This window comes from Prunus avium, chromosome 6 (genome assembly GCF_965620075.1).
Source record: "Prunus avium chromosome 6, drPruAviu1.hap1.1, whole genome shotgun sequence".
In the NCBI taxonomy this organism is placed as follows: Eukaryota; Viridiplantae; Streptophyta; class Magnoliopsida; order Rosales; family Rosaceae; genus Prunus; species Prunus avium.
The window spans coordinates 29,081,143-29,104,189 of NC_142289.1; the positions used below are offsets into that span (position 1 = coordinate 29,081,143).

At 35.7% G+C, this 23,047-nt stretch overlaps 3 protein-coding genes across 12 annotated transcripts; 2 read left to right on the forward strand and 1 right to left on the reverse strand.

Annotated features, from left to right (window-relative positions):
- Positions 1–1,514: 1,514 nt before the first annotated feature.
- LOC110772905 (histidine-containing phosphotransfer protein 1-like) lies at positions 1,515–10,764 on the forward strand (the record flags this gene model as incomplete). The annotated part of the gene is made up of 6 exons (XM_088254677.1): positions 1,515–1,529; positions 5,925–6,055; positions 6,157–6,225; positions 7,751–7,822; positions 9,015–9,087; positions 10,263–10,764. Coding segments are annotated over 6 exons (405 nt in total), but the record flags the coding sequence as incomplete, so codon positions are not given.
- A 943-nt stretch (positions 10,765–11,707) lies between these two features.
- LOC110771421 (NAD(P)-linked oxidoreductase superfamily protein) lies at positions 11,708–16,246 on the forward strand. The gene is made up of 9 exons (XM_021975753.2): positions 11,708–12,203; positions 13,244–13,328; positions 13,535–13,651; positions 14,473–14,537; positions 14,625–14,713; positions 14,814–14,893; positions 15,244–15,355; positions 15,653–15,772; positions 15,893–16,246. Exons 1-9 carry the CDS (start codon positions 11,897–11,899, stop codon positions 16,076–16,078), a joined length of 1,161 nt encoding a protein of 386 aa, XP_021831445.2. The 5' UTR covers positions 11,708–11,896; the 3' UTR covers positions 16,079–16,246.
- Positions 16,247–16,248: 2 nt separating this feature from the next.
- LOC110771574 (uncharacterized) lies at positions 16,249–20,159 on the reverse strand. 10 transcript variants are annotated; one of them, XM_021976002.2, is made up of 7 exons: positions 19,827–20,157; positions 19,680–19,740; positions 19,000–19,078; positions 18,104–18,153; positions 17,285–17,506; positions 17,064–17,199; positions 16,249–16,494 (listed from the first exon to the last, which is right to left on the reverse strand). In XM_021976002.2, exons 5-6 carry the CDS (start codon positions 17,444–17,446, stop codon positions 17,065–17,067), a joined length of 297 nt encoding a protein of 98 aa, XP_021831694.2. In that variant the 5' UTR covers positions 17,447–17,506; positions 18,104–18,153; positions 19,000–19,078; positions 19,680–19,740; positions 19,827–20,157; the 3' UTR covers positions 16,249–16,494; position 17,064. The 10 variants fall into 10 exon arrangements, with proteins under 10 accessions (XP_021831694.2, XP_021831628.2, XP_021832150.1 ...); XM_021975936.2 differs by having other exon boundaries at positions 17,285–17,514; XM_021976458.2 differs by lacking the exon at positions 18,104–18,153 and having other exon boundaries at positions 19,000–19,059.
- Between the last annotated feature and the right edge of the window lie 2,888 nt (positions 20,160–23,047).

Below are 23,047 nucleotides of genomic sequence, written 5' to 3' on the forward strand. Positions count from 1 at the left end.
TTGAGGGACCAAAATGTAAATCGGGTATAAATTTGAGGACCATGTGAGTAATTTACCCATATTTACTAGTAAAACCCCCTCCCATCACTAAAAAAATAAAAATAAGGCTTTTTATCACAAATGGTCCTTGACATTTACGAAATTATCACGAATGGTCGAGGTTTTTTTGTGACACTAATAGTCCTTAACGTTTGGACTTTTTATCACAAATGGTCCTTGCCGTCAAAAATTCTGTTAAGTGTATGATGTGGAAGATAAGTGGAGCCCACATGTACAATCAGTGACATGTGGATTAAATAAATAAATAAATAATTTTTTTTTATGAAAATCCATTAAAAAACCATTTAGCCTCTCTCTCTCTCTCTACTCTCTAAATGGTTTTTTTAATGGATTTTCATAAAAAAAAAAAAATTATTTATTTATTTAATCCACATGTCACGATGTGATTGTACATGTGGGCTCCACTTATCTTCCACATCATACACTTAACAGAATTTTTGACGGCAAGGACCATTTGTGATAAAAAATCCAAACGTTAAGGACTATTAGTGTCACAAAAAAACCTCAAGGACCATTCGTGATAATTTCGTAAACGTCAAGGACCATTTGTGATAAAAAGCCTAAAAATAAAAACAAAAATGATGGTAACGTTGTGAAATGGCATCATTGTCATTTTCTCACACTTCAGGGGCAAAATAATCCAAACCGCTGCCCTTTCCCAGATGCCCGTAGAGGCCAGTGACATAGAAGCAGCACTACCAGAACGCACAGAGCTCTCTCTGAAACTGAAAATGGCGTTCGCTTATCAGAAAGAGGTTTACTTCGTGGCTTAAATCACTCCATGTATGACCAGGTATCACAATCTCTCGGCCTCATGATTTGTTGTTGTTTGAAATATTTTTCTCCTACTTTGTATAAAAAATCTTCTTGTAATGGAACAATAGGCATCAGAACATGCTTCCTAATTTTGTTTGTTTTTAGAAATTTTAGGAAACAACATTTCACGTCTTTTTGACACAATTTGAACGCAATATCATAACTAATTTTCATCGAAATGTAAATTTAGTTGGAGATTTCGTTGGATTTTAGAACATATATAGGCATACATGAATAATTCATTCACAAAAACATTGTACATAGGTGTGTATATTACTGTATTTGCAAGTTTAGAAGTATGGGTTAGGAAAGAGGATGCTTCGTATATGGCGGCGAACTATTGGTGTACTATAGTTGGGGAATTGTGAATAACGAATTCTATCAACTACATGTTGTGAAGGAAGCAATTGGACCAGACTATGCTGTGAGAGCAGTCACTTGATAATATGTAAATGCTCAAATCTATTCTCTTAATTGACATTTTACTTGTAACTCTGGCTACCCAAAATGAGATTTGTGTTCATAATAACATCTTCTCATACTTGGATAAGGGTTCGTGACTTTCCTTTATTGCCTTTTGCAGCAATGAGAAGGATGCTGATTCTCAGAGGCTGGCCGTTTTCTGCTGGTAAAATGTAAACAAGAACAAGCAGGTAATTATGACCTTCATCTGTTGATGAATTCAATTAATTTTTCTTTTGATGGTCATATGAGGAACCCCATGTCATGACTATATTGTCTGTATTTGATGAGTATCAGAGATAAGTATTTATGGAGTCTGCTCTTATAATCGTCCCTCATTTCTAAATTTTAAATTGTGTTTCCTCTTAAAGATATTCAAATAACATGCATACAATTTATAAATGGTTATTTTGTTGTTTTCTATGACTGTTAACTGAAAGAGTCATTATGCCGAATTACGGATCTCAATTAGATTGCAGATTTGGGGTTTTTGTTTTAGGTAAAGAAATTATATCATTCAACAAAACGACAGTGTATATTAGAATTATGTGGTTAATTTGCAAGATTTAGCTGAACCCTCACAATCCAATAGACTTTTGATCTAAATTGGCCGTGTCATTGAAACTTGTACTCATCCATCCCCCAACAAATAAATTTTTTTTTTCTTCATATTTCTCTTTTGATCTTGACACTTGTATTGATTTTCATTTCTTTGTACTATTCATTTTAACTTGATAATTCTGGTAACAATATAGTTCCTTTTTAGATGAGTGACAATGTATCCTGACTAAAATATACTAGTCATATGCTAGTGTTTGGAGCCAAGCTATAGACTAATGGTAGTTCAAAGAAAACAAATACTAAAACAAATATGCTATTTTTGTTCCATTTTCTTACTTTTATGTATGCCAAAATTTCCTTAGGTGTTTGTGTGCGCTTGTTTTTTTTTTTTTTTTTTTTTAATCCTTTATTTGTGCCCACTTTATGTACACATTTAATTCTATATTTGTTCTGCTTTTATGTTTGATCTTTCAGTTGCTTGTAGGGCCCTCTATGGGCTAAGAATGAAATTTCCCAACTGAGAAGAAAATTGACTCTCACGTAGGTACTACATGATATTAGTCTTAGATTTGATATTTAAGAGCATGCCTGAAGCCCTTTTTTCCTGTAACATGTAGCTCATTTTTCCAGGGTTATAGCCTTTGGTAAAAAAAAAAAAAAAAAGTTGGGCAGAAAGTTTATGAAAATTAATTTCCATCTTGCATTCAATTCAAGTTTTGTGAAAGTATTTGGTAGTTCATTGGATATTATTTCATAGATATCATCAAACATGTGGATGCTAGCACTTGTAATAGGTTGAAAGAAGAATTTCACAGCTAAAACTTATCTGATTCAATGACCATGACTGCGTAATTGATTGGTTTATAGTGCAGTAAACGCAGTGTTAGGTAATTTCATGTTTTCTATTTTATGGCTTCATGCATGTATTCCATATGTATTCTGTCTCAAGATGATTGCATAGTTTCACTTCCATGAAGTTTGTTTTATATTATCCCTTGGATTGATGCAAGACCAACCCTTATAGTTGAATGCTGGGGTTTTCCTACACTAAACATTGGTCGCTAGAACTGCAGTTTGTAAGATTTATGGATGGGCATTAAGCTAAAAACTCAATAAAGAAATATAGAAGATAAATCATGAGAACAACAAAAGAGTTGTAAGAGAAAAGGATATGAAAAAACTTAAAACTTTTTACTAGAACACCGTAATCTTGTTTATGAATTAGTGAAATCTCACCATTGAAAAAGATGTTTAAGTTGCAGAACTGGTTATAGAATTTAAGTAATCTTTTAAAACACTTCCTTATATATTCCTAAATTCCTATTCAAATATGGAAATAGTTTCTGGTAGCTACTTTATTAAACTGAGACAAGAATGAGTTTGACAAAATTTATGATGGAACATCCATTAGTTTGAAGCTATAGCCTAAAGGGTTGGGTGCATTATGATTGATGTTTTTCTTTTGGAAACCTTTAAAGTTTGTTTTGTTTCTGACATAGCTATTTTCCTTCATTGGATTCCTTTGATACTATTTATGACAGTAGACAAACGTTTTGGTTTAGGGTAACAGAACATTCAACTTCAGTAGTTTGAAGCTTGTTGTATTTCTCATTTCAATCACTAGTTGAATCAAGCTAGAGGCTTTTGCCTACATTCTCTTTTATTACATCACTATTTAGTGTTTTACGTGCAATGTGATTTTAGGTCGTCAGATCATAATTTTGATCTGACTATTTAAATCGTATGACTTGGTGCAGGCACTTCATATAGCTCAATGCATTTATTTGCAAAGGCATGATAGCATATATTCATTATGGTGATGAGCTGGGGATGGTGCATATAAGTAGATTATTAAATTATGAAACTTTCCTAATTGATAGCAACTCTGAAGAAGCAAGTTATTGCTAACCTAGAATGACTGAAAAGTAACGTACTGGTAAGTTAACAAGAAAGATAATGCAGGAATATCTTGGAATTGAAATTTATGAGGGATGGTGAGAGGAATCTGATTCCTTAATGGGTTGAGACATTTCCGTTTCTTCTCTAGTAATGAGAATGATATAATAATATAACATTCATGTGTGCAAGGAAATGGTTGTCATTATTTATTTCTATCTGAATTTGTCTGCTTAAGGTATGTGTTCCTTGTGATTGCAACAGATTCCAGAATATTGTTACTTTTCACAATGTTTTGCATTCTGAAGAACATATATAGTTTATACCGTTTGTGACAGAATTATCTGGATTTGGATCCTGAATAGAACATGGAGCAAAGGGACAGTGTCTGCATGAAGAAATTGAGTTTAGTGGCTGTGATTATGATGTCAACACCGTACTTATAAAGCAATTAGATTTTGTAGAATAAGGGCAAAAATGATGTACTTATAAAGCCAGACTCAGCATTGTCTTAGTTCCTTCCATCTCCCATATTGACGTGCAACTTGGATCTTATCTTTTCAACCCACAATCAAATGCTAGTTAGAAATCTATTCCAAGCTGATGCGTTGTTAGAAATGAGCATGAGTTGCTGAACTTAAGAAGTGTGCAGTCCATTCTTGTTCAACACCTATAATTAAACTTGACATTATACCAAGTATTGGTTAATGAGGCATTGGTGAATATAATTAATGCTGCAGCATATATAGAATACTACAAAGATAGCATATCCAGCTCAACATCTCCTATTATATTTCCAAATAAGAAAATTTGTCGTGTGATTCTCACTGTTCTGCCATGTGGCATGGAGATTGAAGGAACACAGCTGCTACCATTCAAAACATACTGATAGGGGTCTACTTGAGACCATATAAGTATTATTATCAGTTACCAAAGATTAGCAATTACCATATTTGAAAAGAATTATTGATTAACAACAGGAATTTCTTTTCAATACTTTTTATTTATTTATATATTTCCCTGAAGTTGTCCATAAGAAACTTTTAATAAGCCTATTGCAGTAATTGCATACTGCATGCAATGGAACAGATCTGGGTTAGGCACCTGAGTTTCTTTTTTCGTTTTGGATTTTCCTAGTTAGGGCACTGATGATTCCATTTTGTTAATTGATTACATTGTTTCTATCTGGAAAAGGGAATTGATATCTACCATAGAGCATTTTTAGAGTTTTCTGATAATGAAAAACTAAACTTGATGATACTGGCTGTTGCTTTAGAAAATTTAATGTTTTAGTTTTGATTAGATTTTATTTTTAAAGTGTTGCATCTTTATTGACTATATAAAATATCATATATAACCTTTTCTTAATCACACAACTGATTAAATATGAAATGTGATATTGCTATAGATAATTCAGAAACAAACAAGAAAAGTATTTGTTTTGGCATTTGCCTGTGACAGTGGCATAAATGTTAATTCATTCATTATATGTGTGAAATCCATAAGACACCATGCTAAACTCACTCCAGTCTGGTGCACTTTGTTTTTATCTGGGACTCATTCCTATAAACCACCCACTGAAGCATGACCCATCTCTCCATCGGTTAAAAACTCTCTCTCTCTCTCTCTCTCTCTCTCTCTCTCTCTTGTTTCAGTCAATTAGGTTTTTTTACTGTTTCATATCTGAAATGGCTTTACCAATTCTGAAAGGACTTCTCAGAGGATATGTGCAGTCACTCTTTAATGAGGTGACAGATTCCTGATCAAGTGTTTTCTCATTTTGTTCCATGATATCTTGCTTGCCAAGAGTCCTTTTAGTTCTACTTTGCTTCCTGCATTGTGGTATTTATTGTGTTGTAAATGAATTTTGGTGTTTCTGGCTGATAAAGGAATGCCATTGTTGTTGTCTATCTTCTGAGCGTGTGCAAGTTATTTTGGGAAGTCTTTCCACATATAAATGTTCCATAGATATTCTGGTTGTGGGGTTTCAATAGATACATTGAATGTCACAGTGTGCTTAATTCAAGTTAATTTGTATTTGTATGAGATGCAGCCGATTTACTAGGTTCGGTAATGTTTGGAGAGTGCTTATTTGGTTTTCTACTGTGGGTTAATCTCATTTCCTGCAGGGTATCGTGAATAATCAGTTTTCACGGATTCAGACCTTGAAGAGTGATGAAGATCCTGATTGTGCTGTGCGGCTGATCAATATATATTTGCTTGATGTTGAAAGACTTTTATCAGAATTGACAAGCCTCAGGTACCCCTGTATCCCCAACAGAATTAAATGAAGTTTCAGTTATGGTAGCTAGTTTCATGGCTTCAGTGAATCATCTCTCATTCTTGGTACTGTATTTGCAGTGATTTACCTGATGTTGATTTTTCCAAATTGGCTACACTGGCTTACAGTATAGAGGAGAAAAGCTCATTGTAATGTCATTTGGTCATTTTGGATTACCATTGAAATTGTCTTAACTACTTGATAAACATTTGAATGAGTTTGCATGTTTGATCTTAGACACACACAGACACACATTCTGATGAGTTTGCTCTCCTGCATGTCTGATCTTTTACACACACACATATGACTTACAAGCATCTGCACATAAATATGTTCTCTGCAAAATGAAATTGTACAAAAACAAATTTATGAACTAATAAATATCTTTTTGTGATTTCATTTTTTTAGCTTCCGTTTTATCATTTCAATAGCATCATTACCATATAAATCCTAAAATTGCTAGGGTACATGGTTCCATCTAGATTTTCTATCACATCTGCATAGTGAATTACCTAATGTGGAAGTTGAGTATTTAGTGTTTTCGTTGCTGTTCTGGATGCAACATGACATGATTATGACCAAGGGATATTTCTCTTCTTTTTTTTTTGGAAACAAGGGGATATTTCTCTTAAATGTCTGTTCTTCAGACATGATTGTCACCACCAGGCAGAATGTTTTGCATTGTTACTTTTATATGCTTTTATTTATCTCTTTAATGAACATGTCATAAAATTAAGTATATATTGCACAGGATCTGCACATCACCTGAAGAACTGGTAATAATTTCAACTCCTTGATAACTTTGAAGTGCCCCTCATACCCAAAAATTTGGAAACCCCTTTAACTATGCACACTACATATGCATCGGTGTCATGGAGACGATGTGCTGTCCAATTTATGTTGGAAATCTCCATGTTCCGACACCAGAAATTTTAGTGATACCAATAATCATGAATACACTTAATGGGCAATAACCCTCTCTCCCTCTCTAACACGCACACTGATAGACATGCATGCACCTACGTAGTATGGGTACAGACATAGGATGGGTTATGACAAGATAACGGCACAATGACAACAAATCTAAAAAATTTAGGACATGGACTTATTTGTAAATAAATTTTTTTCACTTAGAAAGTCATCTAATCTGGGAAGAAGTAGTATATTATTTTATGCGGACACATGTTTGACGTGCGTCATCCAAGTGTTGTGCCCAACACATGCCAGATACAAACATGGTTATCATCTAGAAGTTTTCATGCTCCATAAATGCTCTGAGTTCCAAGCGCATATTCAGGTCAAGATCTAGGGTATATGCAAATATGTACCATAGATCGTTTTGATTTCATAATGTATAGTTGACCTTTTGAGAGATGAATACTGCAATTCTTAATGTTGTTTTTTCTTTTTTAAGTAATTATGGTCGTTGCACGAAATTTATGAATACTTAGTTTGGATGTCATTTCTTTAGTTATTATGAACGTATTATTTAAAGTATCAGCTGTTCAACTGATATTCTGGTAATTAGTATTGTAATAAAATGATATCTTTTTGTGGTGAATGAATGGCAGCACAGACTGCAGTTTGAATTTTGTATTTTCAGTTCTGGAAGTTTGAAGGTTAATCTTTCCAATCCAATAAATTGAATCTTTTCTTTTTAATCTCTTCTTGCAGCATTGGTGCGGAACTTGTGGGAAGTGCATGTGCTGATCTCATTCAGGCTTGCGAACTGATGCACAAGCGAAAGTTAGCATTCTCTCTTTCATCTATTTGTAATGTGAAATCTACATACTACTATTATTGCATGTTGTACAACTTATATATATATACAGAGAGCTTTAGTTGAGGGATCCCTCAAATAAGCTTATTTGAGGGACACCCTCAACTGAAGCTCTCTGTATATCAGTCCCCTTCAAGATATACACAGTGCTTCATATCTGCAATCTGATATGAAACATTCAATTGAACCCTGAGGTCTGATGTTCACATGATTTAAAGGCTCCATTTGGGTGGAGTAAATTGAAAGAAAGGATTTGGATTTGACAACAAGACTCACTTTGCAACAAAAACTAGAAAACATTAGAATGGAATGTGTTTGAAATAACTAGATGTAGTGCAAATGGATTTGAAATAACTATATGCTAGGGATCATTTGAAATTTATTTCTTTGCTTTCTTTTCTTATTCAAATTTTGGCATACATGGACTGTAATAGTTGAAATAATTTTTTTATTATCTTATAATGTTATCTAAATCCCTAGACTTGGAATCACTCCATCCAAATGGGTCACGAGCTCTAAAATTTTTCTTCTCTCCTGTTCATCAGATAAATGTCAGGTGCCAGTTTATTAGCTGCTTGGACTAGTATCTTCTTCACAATGTCCTGCAGAGTCCCTCAGATTAATTCTGGGAAAGTTTGTCAACTTGGATGATATTTTATATTGAATTTTTTGTTCCTAGTTATTCATCTGAATGATACAGATGCTCTTGCATGTTTAATACTAACTCATGTTGATTATTTTTTCTACAAGTCAATCTAAGTATTGCACATTTCACATAATTTTTGAATTTTATCTAAGATCAATCCTTTCCAGCTGTCTATTCTGTGTGCAATATTCAAGTCAAAACTCAATTGTCATCTTCAAAATTTTGGTACACATCTCATATTGTGGACATTTTCATGTTAGGTGCAACTGATATTGGCAGTTACATGTCCTCGTTTGTTTATTAACTTTCCTTTTATTGTCTACCTTTATTCTGGAAATTGAAGGAACTACTGGCTTTTATCTATATGATGAAAATAGAAAGGTTCCTTTATCACTTATGAAGAAAAAATTATTGTTGTCATAGGTTTTTTTGTCTATGCTAAGCCTGTTTTCTATATACATAAGCAAGATATTGACCCCTTTTTTTATGCTGAAATAAATGTTTTGTTTCAGTTTCCTCCGAGCCCTAGGTTGGATAAAGAATGAATTTGCTCATACCCTAAACAAGCTGGACTCCTTTGTTCAGGTACTCCACAACGATGATTTTGCCATCTCCCCATTGACTATATCTTTACTTGGCAAGAAATTTGCATATTCTTCGTGCTCTTGTTCTTGAGAATAAATGATTTTCTTCTTTGATTGTATTGATTGTCCTTTTGAGAGGAAGAGTGTGAAGCTTTGATTTGTGAAACTGAAGGTTTGCAATAGGTGCATTAGTTGTTTTGTTTTACAGGTGGTGAATCCACAAAAGCTCCCTTTATTTTGTCTATGATATAGTTTTAACGAGCTCTATTTCAAAGAAGAAAACAAAAAAGAAGAAATTTCCTCGCTAGAACACCTGGTAAGAGAACAAATGTCAATCAAGGGTGAGTTGCAGGTTCTGCCTCTCCAAAACAAGCCTGTAAAATATTCCTATTTCCTAAAGAACCATCAGCACAGTTCTGGAATGATTTCCATTATTCACTTTTAAATATTGGTACTTTTCATGATTAGTCTAAAAATTTATTTATATCATTTAAGATATGAATTTTATCTAGTTTCAAGATTTATGAAAAAGAGCCTTAGGAAATATCACTTGGCAAAGAGAATGAAATGATATGGCCATGCTAAGGAAAGGATATTCTGTTAAAATTTTGTTAAGCAATATTGTATATCCTAATATATGATGTTACTAATACAAGGTCTTCTGTAGCAAGGGTGGAGCTACCTTAGGCCCAGGGGGGACACGTGCCCCTTCTGACCCAAGGTGGTCCGCACAAATTTCTAATCAAGTTTATACAGAATTGTGCAAATGTTCTTAGGTTTAGTAGTATAGTGCCCCCGTTGAAAACAATTGCTCCCTCTTTCCTCCCTTCGGCCAGTTTTCTCCCTCCGCCACTGATCTGTAGTATAACTTAAGGGCTTCCTGTTTCTCCCAGCACCCCTTATATCTCTGGTTAAATTTTTTAGTGATTCTTTGATTCCCTGGGTTAAAGACTTTTCGATTCAGTTTTGCTACTGGCCTCGTTTTGTTTCTGGATTAATTGGTTATATACCATACTGAGGTATAGTTTATGAGCAATGCACGTTCAACAATTCCTTTGCTAGATTTAAGTCAAAATGGTTCTGTCATGAATTGTTCTTCTTTTCGATATTCACATAGATAAGTAATTTCTTTCTTATTTTTCTAAGTACTTGCTTCTCTCAAACACATTGGTACAGATGGAGCGGAGGATTTTCAGGGTCGAAGGCAGAGAAGTGAAGTAGAGAGAGCTTGTCTGCAGTCAAATCTCCTCCAAGAGTGAGAGCTTCATAAGGATGTTTGCTTTCTTAGAATAAAAGTAATAAACGAAACTCTGCTGCTGTCTTTGTACTCGTTGCTCACCACTTTCCTCCTTTGCCCCCTTCCTTTTCTTTCTCTTTCTTTCATACCCCCCCCCCCCCCCCCCCCCCCCCCAACTAAATGAGATGTCAAATTGACCTGGTCGTACGACCATTTTGACATTTCAGGTCTCAGCTATAATTGGCTCAGATTAGTTTCTGTCTTTATTACTCTTTAGAGAGAGAAAGAGAGAGAACCCAAGAAGGAAGTGCAGTGCAGTGTACTCTTCTGTTTATAAAATAGAGAAGAGTCTTGCCCTTATTTTATTTTTTGCATCGATAATTACTCTCTTGGAAACATCTCAAAAACATCAAGAAAATGTCTGATTCTTTCGTTCTTTCATTCCCCCCAAATGAGATGTCAAATCTTCCCCCAAATCGTGTTGAGTGGTTTGAGAATTGGGGCTATGGTAGCTGAACGGTAAATAGAGGACATTGCGCATGAAAAAGCATTGTAGCGTTGCATGATACGTTCAATTTTTTCAATTGATTAAAAATTGAATTCGTTAATGTGACTTAATAAAAATTGAAAGTCCTATTTTATAACTATTTCGTTTTTTTAACTAAAAACATATTTCATTTTTGTTTAAAAAAATAATTAAAACTAGGTTTCAAAATCACTCTTATTTATGAAAACAACTTAAAAGTGTTTTTAGGGGTTTTTTCCTCCTTTCTTATTCACCAATTTATATCACCACATAAACACATGCATTGCACTTCAGTTACCAAAACTCGGTATTTGGGACCTCTTGAGTTGGACTTGACCGCTCAACTCTTGCATTTGACTGAAGATCCAGTTCGAGCCTCGAGACCTCTAGATCCAAAATCATCCTAACTCCAAAATAATTCACAAAAAAAACTACAACTCGGTATTTGGGACCTCTTGAGTTGGACTTGACCGCTCAACTCTTGCATTTGACTGAAGATCCAGTTCGAGCCTCGAGACCTCTAGATCCAAAATCATCCTAACTCCAAAATAATTCACAAAAAAAACTACAGAGTCTTTGTAGCATGCACTTTCATTTTATGACTTCACTTTCACAATTTGACTCAAAAAGGATTTCATTTTCAAGTTTCCCATAAAACTGAAAACAGTTACCAAAGAACTTTTAAATTGTTTTTCATTTTTAGTTTTGAAATAAAAATTAAAATTGATTACCAAACAAGATTTATGTTCTCAATTCTTTTTTTTAATTAAATGAAAACTAAAAACTAGAAACTAATAACGGAAGTAGTTAATAACAGGGACAAAAGTTTTGACATAGATTGGGGTGGATGGTGTGTGCAATTCTTTTGCCTTCAAAATTATCCTAGGATTGTCTGTATGGACGGACCAAAAATTACAGGGTAAAACCGTCAATTCAACGTTACAAAATAGACACACACAGCAGCACGTACATCCACGGCGTCGGAGGCCTTATCCTCTTCAGTTCTTCTGCCCCATTGTTTTTCTTCCTTCCTAGCGTTATACTAAAATGGCAACTTTACACTTACACAGCGTCCTACTCAATCCGACGTCGTTCAAATCCACCAAGGCCACGACTTCAACTCGGCGCAGGCTCCTAGCGAACTCGGTCAGGTGCGCCGAGGCAACTCAGGTCACCGGCGAGACCCAGCGAGTCACAGTGAGGAACGGGAACGATTCCCTGGACATATGCCGAGTCCTGAACGGAATGTGGCAGACGAGCGGTGGTTGGGGCAGAATCGACAGGGACGACGCCGCCGAGGCCATGCTCCGCTACGCTGATGCTGGCCTCTCCACCTTCGACATGGCCGACCACTGTAAGTCATATAATGTCAATCAAGCCCCCAAATTGTCTACATTTTACGCTCAGGTCTTATGTGCTTACGTGGGTGTTTTTGATTGGATGGTCTTGAAATATATCTGACAGGTTGTTAAAGTAGCGCTGCATTAGTCATACACGTGTGGTTAACAGTATTGCCCTTAGATGATGTGTGTATTTACAACAAAGAGGGTTATGCTTGTGTGCAAAAATGAAATCAATGGTGGAGAGCTACACTACATATGAAAGCTGATAAGATAATACTTTGGTTGTATAAAATTTATGTAGAAGAAGAAAAACTGTGTTTGTTTTGTTTACATAGTTAGGCTTTCCCATTTGGAAATTGGAATGGCAGAGTTGTTGCACCATAATTCTTTAAGCAAATTCACCTTTAGTTCCATCAAGAAAACAAGGACCAAAGGAATTCAAAAACTCAGTTGGAGGCCGGTTCAGGCTGTTTTAACTGAAGACAACCGACGGGCTGTGGTTAAGAATGGCAAGGATTCATTAGACATATCCCGGGTAGTGAATGGGATGTGGCAGACGAGCGGTGGCTGGGGTCAAATTGATAGAGTCAATGCAGTTGATGCTATGCTTAAATATGCTGATGCTGGACTCACGACCTTTGATATGGCAGATATATGTATAGCACTCAATTATCAATAACTTATAGTGTGTGTGCGCTGCTTGCATATCCATCTTGATTTAAGTTGTCATCTTCCCATTTCTGTCTGTCACATTTGGACTTATATATTACACTTTTGCTGAGATAATTTTATGATGGTGACATAAATGGTAGTGAGGTTCTCCCTTCATTTAGAGTTATTGAAACTTTTTCTTGTCAGTTTGGACCTCAATTGCGCAGTTACAGAGCATTTTTCTATCTGTTTGATGGTGGCAAACAAGTTTATCATTTTTTTTTTTGTAGTCCTTTCGTTCTGAATCTATCCCTGGCAGTTAATACCTCCTTAAATAAAAAAAAGGAACAATTGTGAGTATAATCCTGGAGTTTATAGTTTGGCTTTCTGCAATTTCTAGATGGACCAGCTGAAGATCTATATGGCATCTTTATCAATCGAGTTCGTCAGGAGCGTCCACCAGAGTTCTTGGAGAAGGTCAGAGGGTGAGTTGCTTCCACTTAATAGGTTGTAAATTACTGGCCGGCTATTGTTAGGAGTCTTCAGATATTGCATAGAGCAATCATTTTCGCATCTTTGCTTACATGCATTAGAGACTGATTAACGTTTCACTTACTATGTTATATCTGAGTGAGAGTGTAGAATTGGAGAGTTTTACAATTTGTTTTCCCTGCTATATTGTGTGCTGCAGTCTTACAAAATGGGTGCCACCACCTGTTAAGATGACAAGTAGTTATGTAAGGGACAGTATAAATGTTTCACGGAAGAGAATGGATGTGGCTTCCTTGGACATGCTTCAGTTTCATTGGTATGAATTCTTTTTCTCAATGCAAGATGTTGTCGCAAACCTTTCGTCAATTGGATTTTCCATTTGTTGTTAAAGTATCATTATGTGTTGATATTCAAATTTGAACCTGTAAAAGGGTCGTGCTCCAATTGGAACCAAAGTTTTAAACTTGAGCAAGTTTTGATTATTCCAAATTAGTTGTGTTTTTCCCAAATTGACTCAAATCAGCTTACTTCATTTGTTTCTGAATGGAAAGAAATGTTGCTCCATTTCCATTTGTCAGGTATATCCCTCATTGCAATGGCAGTGAGTTTTCGTTAGTTATGCTTGACATAGGTGAAGAAGGAACATTTTTTCCAATATCAGATTTGTTAGTTGTGCACTAACCAGATATTGAAATATCTTGCTGGAACCATGTCTTCGATTTTTGCATTTAATCGTTGGCAAACCTTATCTACTAAGTTTCACTTTTAAAAAAAATTTAATTATATCAAATTAACCCAGTTTAACTTCAATAGTTTCCTGAGACCTGGAGTGCAATGACCACTGCATTAGCTTTCAATTTTATGTAAATTGTCATTTGCTTAACAAGGAAACTCCATTTGAATTGACCATCACATCGTGCACATTGTTTGACTAGTTGCTCCACTAATTCATTCCCAGATTTATCTCACCTGCTACCATCTAATGCATTGCCTATGCTTTCAACTACACTCTTTACCACCGTAGTTTATGTTCAATGTTATGCATTTCTAAATTGAATTACACTTACTTGAATACAGCTAAAACTCAAATATTGTGAATGGCTTGTGAGGCTAAATTTCTCTTTCTACTTGAGATAGGTGGGATTATGCAAATACCGGTTACCTTGACGCACTAAAACACCTTACAGATTTGAAAGAAGAAGGTAAGTGTATGACCCTAGTAATTTAAAATGAAAATCTTGGCCCACATTTCAAGGTTTGATTGCATTACTTCAGCTACTGGTTTGCAGGTAAAATTAAGACCGTTGCCTTGACAAACTTCGACACAGAGAGACTACAGATAATCCTGGAAAATGAGATTCCTGTTGTCAGCAATCAGGTATATACTTCATACACTGTATTTATTTGAATTTTTTCATATAGATATGATTTGCATCTCCTTATGCTTTATTATCACGTCCATATTACGATGTAATCAGGTCCAACATTCAATTGTTGATATGCGTCCTCAACAGAAAATGGCAGAGCTTTGTCAGCTTACAGGAGTCAAACTCATAACGTCTCTCTCTCTCTCTCTCTCTCTCTCTCTCTCTCTCTCTCTCTCTCTCTCTCTCTCTCATACAGGTGCACACACTCACACACACAAATGCACAATGCACAGGACGAATATAAATGGTCAATCATCCACCACTCTGTCAACATGCTCTCGACATCAGCTCTTATCTTAGCTGGGAACATTTCTATCAGAATCATCTCCTTAACCCTGGTGCTAAGGAATTGTACTTATCCCAAAACAAATAGTGATCCTTTGAAGGAATAATCAATTTTGTTGTTTGTACGTTTAATAGCTGCTGTAGACTTTCAAGCATTCTCTTGTATTCCTTTTGATCATAAAGCTTTCTGTTGCAGGTATGGAACAGTAATGGGTGGCCTATTATCTGAAAAGTTCCTTGATACCAACTTAAACATTCCCTTTGCTGGGCCTCCACTAAATACTCCCTCCCTCCAGAAGTACAAACGGGTACGTCGTCTTGAACACATTGATTGCACTGACAAATTAGTTAGTTAATGCGGTCGTCAAGATGTACCCCAAGTTGCCTCCAAGTCAGTTTTAGATACAAAATCCAGCAAAAAATTGGGTGGATATTGCTTTCACACTTTGCATGATTTGAGGGAACAATTAGAATGATGCTAGTCGGGAGATGGAATGCATGGCATAACACAGAGTTGTTACTACCAGGACTCATTTTTGAAAACATAGAAGTTACAATACTTATCTGTTTCGAATCCATCTTACTAGATTTGTAATGTGTGGCAGATGGTCGATGCCTGGGGAGGATGGAGTCTCTTTCAAGCTCTGCTTCAGACACTCAAAGGAATTGCTTCAAAACATGGAGCCACAATCCCCAATGTTGCCGTGAAATACATATTAGATCAGGTAGAGCAAGTTCAACTATTATGTCGGAAGTTATAGGATTTTTTAACCTCAGAAACTTATTTACATCAATTAAGTCATAATATGCGTATTTCGGTTTTGTTCATCTTGTAAAAATTGCAGCAAGCTGTGGCAGGATCGATGATAGGTGTTAGACTTGGGTTGTCAGAACACATCCAAGACTCCAATGCTGTGTTTTCACTTACTCTTGATGAGGATGATATAAGCAGTATACAAGAAGTCACAAAGAAAGGGAAGAATCTTCTTAAAGTGATTGGTGACTGCGGAGATGAATACAGGCGTGCATGAAATTTTCACTCCAATGATCTTTGTCATACTTTGCTATACAGCACCGGGACCAAAACAAACTTTTTTTCTTTCGTTAGAGTATTGGTGCATTTATATACAATTGTCATGGAACATGAATATGTAACTATGTAAAACATTTTGGGTATCCAAGGCATCTAGTTTCAGAAAGATTTATACTTTCCAATCACTTTAAGCTTAAATCGCATATATGAAAACTTTGCAACAACATTTTCATGCACGTTCAATTGCACTACACATTCTAAAGAATTGTAGAGGTACAAATCACTCCTATTTTAGGCTTTAGATTATAAGAGAAACATTCAACCATACAAGAAAAATATTCAAGAAACGGAAACTTTTCTGTGGCTAAATCTAACGTCTAGTCACTCTCTCGGATGCCTTTCAAAAAGCTTCACCTGCCAAAAAGAATGAAATTGAAATCACAATTCTACATGCTGAAAATTTTCATTTTAGTCTCGCATACGATTGTGACTATGCATGCCAATGCCATGTCCAGTTACAAATTCTGCCAAATTAACTGACCACAGTTTATTACCGTTGTTAGACTCGAAAACTTACAACATTTAGGAGTCTTGTCATTGCAAATGACTAGAAACACACAAGAATTTATTTTAAAAAAAATGCAAAGACAAGCAGAAAAACATACATGACCATAGGACATTTGAACCAACTTCTTAGAAAACCTGTGATGCTGTGTACTAAACTATCGCACCAAGACCTATTATGGCTTTTACAACGTTTTAAAAAGAATTACATCCTTTAGGATTCTAGGTTTCCAGCCAAAACATCATTTGGTTGCCTTACTTATTAGGATTTAGAAAATGAGTATTGCAATTGTTATATTATATGACTTATAAATCTCAAAAACTATTAAACTAGGATTATTATTTTTTTCTTAGAAAAAAATAGCTTATGTCATTGTTGAAAGAGTAGAATATAACAGTAGTTGGAATGAAAGCAAAACCTTAAGAAGTAGAATGAGGTGAAGCTGAAAATGAATCAGATGGTAGAGGAGGCTGATAGATGCGTGCTTTGGTGAGGATTTCAGCCACAACCCAATGCTTACGCTTGCTCAAAGGCCTCGATGGGTCCAACCGCACCTGATGAAATGATTTGCTTAAAACACAATTAAAAGTAATCAAATAAATAAAGAGGAGAAAGAGAAAGAAAGAGAAAGAGATATACTCGGTCTCCAATGTTGCACAGATTCTGCTCGTCATGGGCCATGAACTTGGAGGTCCTCTTCACATACCGGTTGTAAAGCTTGTGATGGAACAGCCTGTCCACCGCCACCACCACCGACTTCTGCATCTTATTGGAAACTACCATCCCCACAACCGCCTTCATCTCGCTCAAACTCTAATATGAACAACAGCTTACCACTTAACCCTGGCCTTGGGGACCTTCCTGAGAGTCTCACATCCAACATATAATCAGACTTAGAATCCGGTCAAATTAGACTTAGCCCTAAACTGTACAATCAGACTTAGCCTTAATCTATGCAATCAGACTAGCACACACATAATTTTAAATGGTTATTAGTTCTGTATCATATTTCTCAGCGTAACTCCAAATTCTAGTCAAGTTATGGAACAGATACATAGCTCAATGATATTCATATTACCCACACAAAAAAAATATCTACTTGCATGTAATAATATGAGAAAAAATTGAAGCTTGAAGCTGACTCATATTCCAAAATCTAAAAACAAATCCAAGTAACAAGATTGTCAGAGCTAATACTAATTTCTGCTTATATGCTGTTAACTGAGCTAACAACCCAGCAACTAAAACCTCTACCTAATCAGAATGACTCTCTGAAAAAAACAAACCCAGTTCATGAATTCCCTTAAATCGAAGAAATAACCAGAAAAATGTTTAAATTTTCAAAACGAGACACAGACATTGCAGGCTAGTGAGCTGAATCAAATAAAAATAACACAGCATAATTTACTTGAAATCTATAACAGAGAGAAAGAGAGCGAGAGAGAGAGAGATTTGAACCTTAAAACTGAAGAGGAATTGGAAGCGATGGAGCTCTCGTCGAATTCGGTCTGTGAAATAGCGAGACGGAGGGAGAGAATGAGAAATGTTTAGGGTTTACTAGGCGTGGGCACGGTCCGGTTTGGACCGGTTTTCTCTAAAATATGGAACCTGAACTGAAATTGCAGACCGGTTCGGTTTGGACCGGTTCTGCCAAAAATCCAAACAAAAATCCGAACCAACCCGGACCTGTCCGGTTCCGGTTCGGTTCTTGCGGTTCCGGTTTTTGCTGGGCCCAAAATTTTATTTTTTACATTTTTTCCAGATCTGCCCAAAATGCATTTATATACTAAAATACCCAAAATTTGAGCTTCCATCAAGCTTTCAACACATCAAAATGAATCCAACTTCAATAAAAATACAATCCAACTTCAACAACATATAAATTACAACCCAAATTCAATCAAACTTTAGCAAAATAAATTCCAAAATAAATTACAACCCAAATTCAATCAAACTATTAGTAGTGCCATGCACCTCTCCAAATGGGTTCAAGTTCAACTCATCCATGAATTCTTTAAGAAACCAAAAACAAACAAAAAAAAAACCAACTTCAACATGATAAACAACACCTCAATTTAAAAATAAATAAATAAAAGAAACTTAAACATTTTATAATCCAACTAAAAGAAACAAAACACATTATACAATCCAATTAAACATTATCATGCAATTTTTTTTTTACCACCATATATAGCATGTATTTAACACAAACTAAGGCAAATGTTAGCAGAATTTCTGCAGAATTCTTATTAATAACAGAGGACATTTATCCACAAAAAACAACTAAAAAATATACAGAATTTCTGCAAAACATCAAAATCTGAGAGAGAGACAGAGAGAGAAATGAAGAATACCTCAGAGAGTGGCAGAAAAGCTGCAAACTGCTCCAGAAATCTTTTGCTGATCTGCACCAACTGCTGCCAATTCAATTTCCTAAATCAATGAATTGTAGTAAAGCATTGTAAGTACTAATAACAATTTCAGATTCACATGGTAATGCCATATTACAACCAATAAAATATTAACAATTTCAGAAATATTAACAATTTCAGATTCAATCTCGCAAACAAATTGAGCAAGTAAATTTCAGATTCATATAAGCATTGTAAGTACTAATAACATGTCTTAGCAATGCCTTAGTTTCTAAGTTATGAGTTACAAGTTTAAACAAGCCATTAAAACTTGATACCTAAAACAGAGAGAAAAAAGAGAAAAAAAACCAAGCCATATTATTATGTATAAAACTCAATGTGCTGTAGTTTAAACCATCGGGTTTTATTCATTTATAGAGTAGAGCACTGAGGTTTCTTGTCGGCAAAAATGGAAATTTACCCAATTCTTGAAGGAAGGGCACTGAGGTTTCTTATCAGCAAGAATGGAAATTTACAAGTCCTTGGTAAAATTATTACATTAATAATCCAATTTGAAATAGAACAGCAGCCACAAAAATAGAACAGCAGCCACAAAAAACCAAACCACAACCCAGCAAACAATAACAATCAGATATTAAATAAATTGAAGAGTTGAATCATACCTGATAGAGAGAAAGAGAGGTAAATAAAATGAAGAGATGGCTGCGAACTGCTGTGCTGAATCTGTGAAGAATATAACATTTGGAGTGAGCCACAGATTCAAAGGGGAAAAGGAAAAAAAAAAGGAAAAAACGAAAACAAAATCTGACCTGTGATGGCGACGACTGAGAGAGGTGGCGGCGACTGAGAGAGATGGTGGCGACTGAGAGAGGTGGCGGTTCTGAGAGAAGCGGAGGCTGAGAGGGCGCTGGATGACAGAGAGGATTGCCTGAGAGGGATTTTGCGCATAGAGGATTGTTGGCGCAGACAGAGCTTCTGTCAGAGAGGATGAGAGAGAGGAAGGATGAGAGAAAGGTAGGTTTGGCTCAGAGAGATGATGGCTCAGAGCGGTTTGGCGATGGCGCACACAGAGCCTCTGGTTTCGGCGACTGAGAAGGAGAGAGCTTAGAGGTTTGGAAGGGAGGAAACGAAGACCAAAATGAAAAAACCCTAAGTCACTTAGTCAGCGTTTTTTTTTCCGTGTGATTCTGTGTGTGCTCACCTATGGTAGCAGCATACACACCCAATCAACCTTAGCCACATATGAAAATATTAAATAATTTCAAATATAAATATATATAATATAAAATATATATATATATATATATATATATATATATATATATATTAATTTTATTGGACCGGTTCTTTAGGATGAAAAACCGGAACCGGAACCGGTCTGAACCGGTCCGGTTTGGATTGGACTCGATTTTTGACTTTTTCTGTCAACACGGTTTTTTTCGGTTTTTTTCGGATTGGTTTGGTTCGGTTTTGCGGTTTCAATGCCCACCCCTAGGGTTTACCGGGGGGAGAGAGAGAGAGAGAGAGAGAAATGAGGGGTTTTTCAGATTTTATTAAACCCACTTTGAATTAATTACGGTTGTGCCACTGAGTTTGTTTTGATCGTAACTTGCTCGTTACAACTCCAATTCGAGCCCACTATGTGTCTACGGACTCATCTCGGTATGATCTACATAAAAGTACCAGTCATTTTCCCAAAATCCTTCCATATTAAAAAGTGACCAATTTACCCCTATTCCCGGAGGCAAAATTGTAAATCAAATTTTATGAAATTAAATAAATTCACGAATGGTTACATTTTGGGTCGGGATGTTACATGACAGATGTAAAATGTCATACATTGTATAAATTATTGAAATAAAATCTCTAATTAGTTAAGGAGCTTGAAGCTCAATGTCTATACTTAATTTTCATGAAGTGAAAATGATCTAATTGCCTCAAGTGAGTGTATTGATTGGGTTATGAATTCGAATTCAAGTTCAATATCGTTGCAATGTATTTAAATTTTTAAAGAAGTTATCAGAATATTTAGGTTTCTTGAAGAGCCTATAACATGCTAGCATAGTATATAAAAAATTATATGAATAGCTTATTACAGCGTGCAATTTTATACTCTTGTCCTCATAACGATAACGCATGAGTTTTCTTATATTATTATTTTGATCATATTATAGAATATGATGTTATTTTAATTAAGAATTGTTAATATGAAAGGATTTTTTTAAAATAGTCTAGATATTTTTGGTATTACTCTAACCTCAACAGTGATTCAAAGGAATGTGTTAAGCTCATAATTTCATACATATACATGCCCAATTTACTTACTTCTTTTGCTTAGTTTCCTATAATTCTGAGTTATTTGCCTCTATTTGTGTGTTTTGTAGGCCAATAGAGTAAGAGAGCATAATTCATGCAATTCAAGCATGTTTAGGCCTGATTTGGATGAATGGAAGAAGAGCTTAAAGACAAACTCATTTTGGCTACAGCCCCCTGCCAGTCCAGTTCCGTAGGTCATATTTCAAGCTTTGTTTCAGCAACCTACACAGCTCGGATGAGGCAGCATTCTTCATGAAAGTTGTTCCAATGGGTGTGTACTATAACATATCCAAAATGCAGCCCCATTGGATAAATCTGGAGTCCGTTACCTAGCAAACACAGAACCATGCTCAGGATGGATTTTGTCAGCGAGCAAAACGAGTTAGCAATTTGTTTTGGCCTTAACTTTTTCATCCGAGCTTGGATTGGGCCAATACTTGTGTGGTTGGATCAAACACATTCTGAACTTCACAATAGACATCTTAAAGTCATCATTTGATTCAGCCTAGCCCAATTCGTAAGCCCAAGAAGTTGCTGGTCATGCTGACATGAGGATGAGCTGGTTGGAAGCTTGGTCATGGTGAGCTAGGCATGAGCTATTGTAGCTGGTTGGAAGCTTGGTCATGGTGACATGAAGATGAGCTAGGGCTGCTGGTGGGATTTATTGGTGAAGTGCATCAACCAATTCAGATTTTATAATGCAAGTGTTGTATGCATTAGTGAAGTGCATCAACCAATTCATCTTTTATAATGCAAGTGTTGTATGCATTAGCCATATTGAATTCAGATTTATCACTCCCCTCTCCCTATAAATACCACATCCATTCCACATTCAAGACACAACAAATCCTGGGATTCACAACCCCACAATTCACTCCAGCCATCCTCAAACACTTCCATCATTTTCCCAAACTCAATTCACCAAAACAACTCCAGCAAACCTATCTTCCATTTTCCTACGAATTTCATCTTTCTTAGCCATCACCACTCACTCAAACTCATCCCAAATCACCTCCATATCCTTCATACTTCCGTCTAGACGTGAGAAAGCTCTTGGAGAAGCATTAAACGTGGAGAAGCACTTGGAGAAGCCTTGGACACCACAAGAACTTCAGAAAAGGGGTTTTTTCCTACTCTTATTGCATTCATTATGTTTTCTCATTTCTGTTCAAGTTTCTTTTCCATCATGAGTAACTAAATTCATAGCTAGGGTTTCAATGTAACCTGACAAGATAATTTCATGTTTCAAGTTAATGATTAACCTTTGTTGATTACTTTTAATTTTCTGGGCTCATTCACTTGTTCTTAGTTGAATCTTTATGCATGTTTAAATAACTGGCCACTATGAACACATGCATGTTGGTTATCTAGTTCAAGTTTACATAAACACCATATGACTCTTGAACCGATTAGTGAATGAGTGGGTAATGCATTTAGGACAAACACCATGTTCAAATGTTTACTTGGTTCCTTTGTGTTCTTCTTAAGCTTAATGGATTCAGATTCATAGCTTAGACTAAACACCTTAGCTAAGTTGTGTTTTCTGAGTACTTGATTAAAACCAAACACCATATGGATAATCATACATAAGAAAGAACGAACTCCAGAAATTGTAATCAACTTAGGTGATTGTTAACTTGTAGCTTGAAATTGGATTGTCATGGTGAAGTTGAACCCCTAGTGTTTGAGAACATTTCACAACATTCAATTTGCC